At 45.2% G+C, this 2,639-nt stretch overlaps 1 protein-coding gene across 1 annotated transcript; it reads left to right on the top strand.

The window, feature by feature from the left end:
- The first annotated feature begins 495 nt into the window (after positions 1-495).
- On the top strand, positions 496-1,401 carry LOC111018300 (uncharacterized). The gene has a single exon (XM_022294336.1). It carries the CDS (start codon positions 496-498, stop codon positions 1,399-1,401), a length of 906 nt encoding a protein of 301 aa, XP_022150028.1.
- Positions 1,402-2,639: the final 1,238 nt, after the last annotated feature.

Here is a 2,639-nt window from a genome sequence, read left to right as displayed (position 1 = left end):
GAGCGGGTCGGCCAGGGTATGGTTTCGACAATTGAAGCGATGTTCGATCTCAAGCTTTAAGAGTCTGGCTAGGGCATTTGTGACCCAATTTGTTGGACAATGAAGCCGAAGCCGACCCATGGCTTATCATCTGACCATCAAATAGAGAGCAACAGAGAGCCTGACTATGTGGCTCGGTTTAATAAAGAGGAATTACAGGTTGAATGCCTCACATATGCAGTGTCTCTACTAGCTTTTATGTTCGACATCAAGGATGAGCACCTATCATTCTCTTTCGGGAAAAAGATGATGAACAACTTATCAGAGTTGATGAGTCGGGCTTAGAAATATATGAGCGTCGGAGAGCTTTTCCACTCGAAGAAAGAGCTAGAGGAAAAACGGTCCGACCAGAAGAGAGAAAGGCCGGGGGATAAACCACAGTCGTCAAGATGAGAGAAAAGAGAGCGGACTAGTCAGAAGGGTCCACCTAGGAAGTTCGAGAAATATACACCAACAATGGTCCCGCTAGAGCAAGTGCTGATGGAGATCAAATATCAGAGGTTGCTCCAATGGCCAGAGAGGATGAATGCACCACAAAGTAAAAGAAGCAAAGGGCGATACTGCCTCTTCCATCGAGACCACGACCATGCTACTCAGGATTGCTTTGATCTCAAAAAAGAAGTGAAAGAGCTCATCCAGAGAGGGTATCTCAAAGAATATGTGGAAGATCCTAAAGCAACTCAAAATGGTGAGAACGATAGTAAGTCACCCGCTCGAGAAATTCGAACAATAATGGGAGGTCCGATGGAGAGAGAATTTGGCAGAAAGAGAAAGGCGAGTATACGAGAGACCAGGACGAGCCAGGTGCAACATGAAATCTACCATACATTTGTTGCAAAACAGCCAGCAAAAATCGAGTTCTCAGAGGATGAGGCAACTCATCTCCTCCACCCGCATAACGACGTACTGGTCATTACTCTAAAAATAGCCAATGCAAAGGTGCATCGGATCTTGGTAGATGGGGGCAGCTCAGCAGATATCATTTCCTTGACAGCCTACAAAGCCATGGATCTAGGGGAGAGAGGGCGTAAAAGTAGTCCAGCATCACTGGTAAGGTTTAGAGGAGAACGAGTCATCCCTGAAGGGAGAACAGAATTAACGGTGACATTCGGAAGTGGGCCAAAAAGCATCACCACGATCATGGACTTTCTAGTCATTGACTATGCATCCTCCTATAATGCGATACTCGGAAGACCAACAATACACATGCTCAAAGCAATACCGTCCACGTACCACCAGTCTATCAATTTTCCAACACATGGTGGGATAGGTGAGATCAAAGAAGAGCAACGAGTATCACGTGAGTGCTACTACACCTCAATGAAGGGCAACGACAGGGCTTCTACTGCGGGCGGCCATTGATTTCTTCGCTTAATCAACAAGTATAGGATAGGTCTAAGGTTCTTGCGGTTTGCTTTTAAGGTTATTGATTTTTAAGTTATCAATAAAGTATCTACTGTCTACATACTTGAGTACTCCATAGTCAAACTTTTTATGTACTCCTCAAGTAGGGGGCATAATAGTACATCAATCTACATCGATCGACAAGAATTGGAAAGAACAATTAAAGATCTCGAGCACGGCCAAACCAGAAGCGGGTCATGTGACCTAGCACGGTTAAAACACAAGATGAAGCAAAATCAAAAGCCAAACAACAACAACTAAAAAGGTAAAAAACCGTCGACCATAGCCAAATGGTTAGAAACCTATGAGAATAAAGGCAACAAAAATCAGCTCCATCAGAGTTAGAGCCATAAGCCAATAAATTTTTGGTAATAGAGAATTGATTGATAATTCCAAAGATAGCTATAAATAAAGACAAGACAACAACATAACAACAGCTAGTGCATAAAAGCGATCGACGCAACAAAGTAGATTGCCACCCTCCTACTCATCATCATCATCATCATCCATGTCGTCGGGGGCATCACACTCGACTTTAAAGCGCTCTTGAAGAAAGGAATAGTCAATGTTGGGATGCTCAGTAGAAACTTGGCAAAGAGACTGGGAGACGCCACACTCCATGGCGGCATTCTGCAAGTCAACTTACTCCTGCATTTTCCTAAATTCCCCGGCGAGGAATTTAGAGTCCGAGAGTCAAGCGTTGGCCTCGTCAAGCGTCCTCTGCAGGTCGGCAAGCTCGTCTTGGGATTTTCTCTTCTCAGTTTCCAACTCATGTCTAGTGGTCTCCAGGAGGCTGTTGGCCTGATCTAAGGAGGAGAGAACCTACTCCAACACCTCCCGAGGGGCATAACGACAGCACATGTATTAATCTCATCGGCAACTCAACCCGAGAACACCACCAGACGGTTAAAAACCTGCCAAAGTTAGAAACTGACGTTAGGTGAAAATGCTACGGTAGGCACCAAGAACTACAAATGCTCACCTGGTGGAGGTCACTAAGGCATGCATTGATGCTGTGCTGAGGATTCGACAAGCTAAAATCCGACCCACTCGACGATTCCTCGAGCCCTTGCTAGAGGTTAAACGCCCTCTTTAGGTAAGCTACCCCATCAACGTCAGCATTGTACAAACCAGAGAAAGGGAAGATTGAAGCATGAGAGGAGGTCGCTGAATGACCATGGAAGGAAGAGAGAGTG

Source organism: Momordica charantia (assembly GCF_013281855.1).
Source record: "Momordica charantia cultivar OHB3-1 chromosome 9 unlocalized genomic scaffold, Mcharantia_2.0 BLBB01000009.1, whole genome shotgun sequence".
Lineage (NCBI taxonomy): Eukaryota > Viridiplantae > Streptophyta > Magnoliopsida > Cucurbitales > Cucurbitaceae > Momordica > Momordica charantia.
Note: the sequence above shows the minus strand (reverse complement) of the source record. Positions and strands in the feature narration are given on the sequence as shown.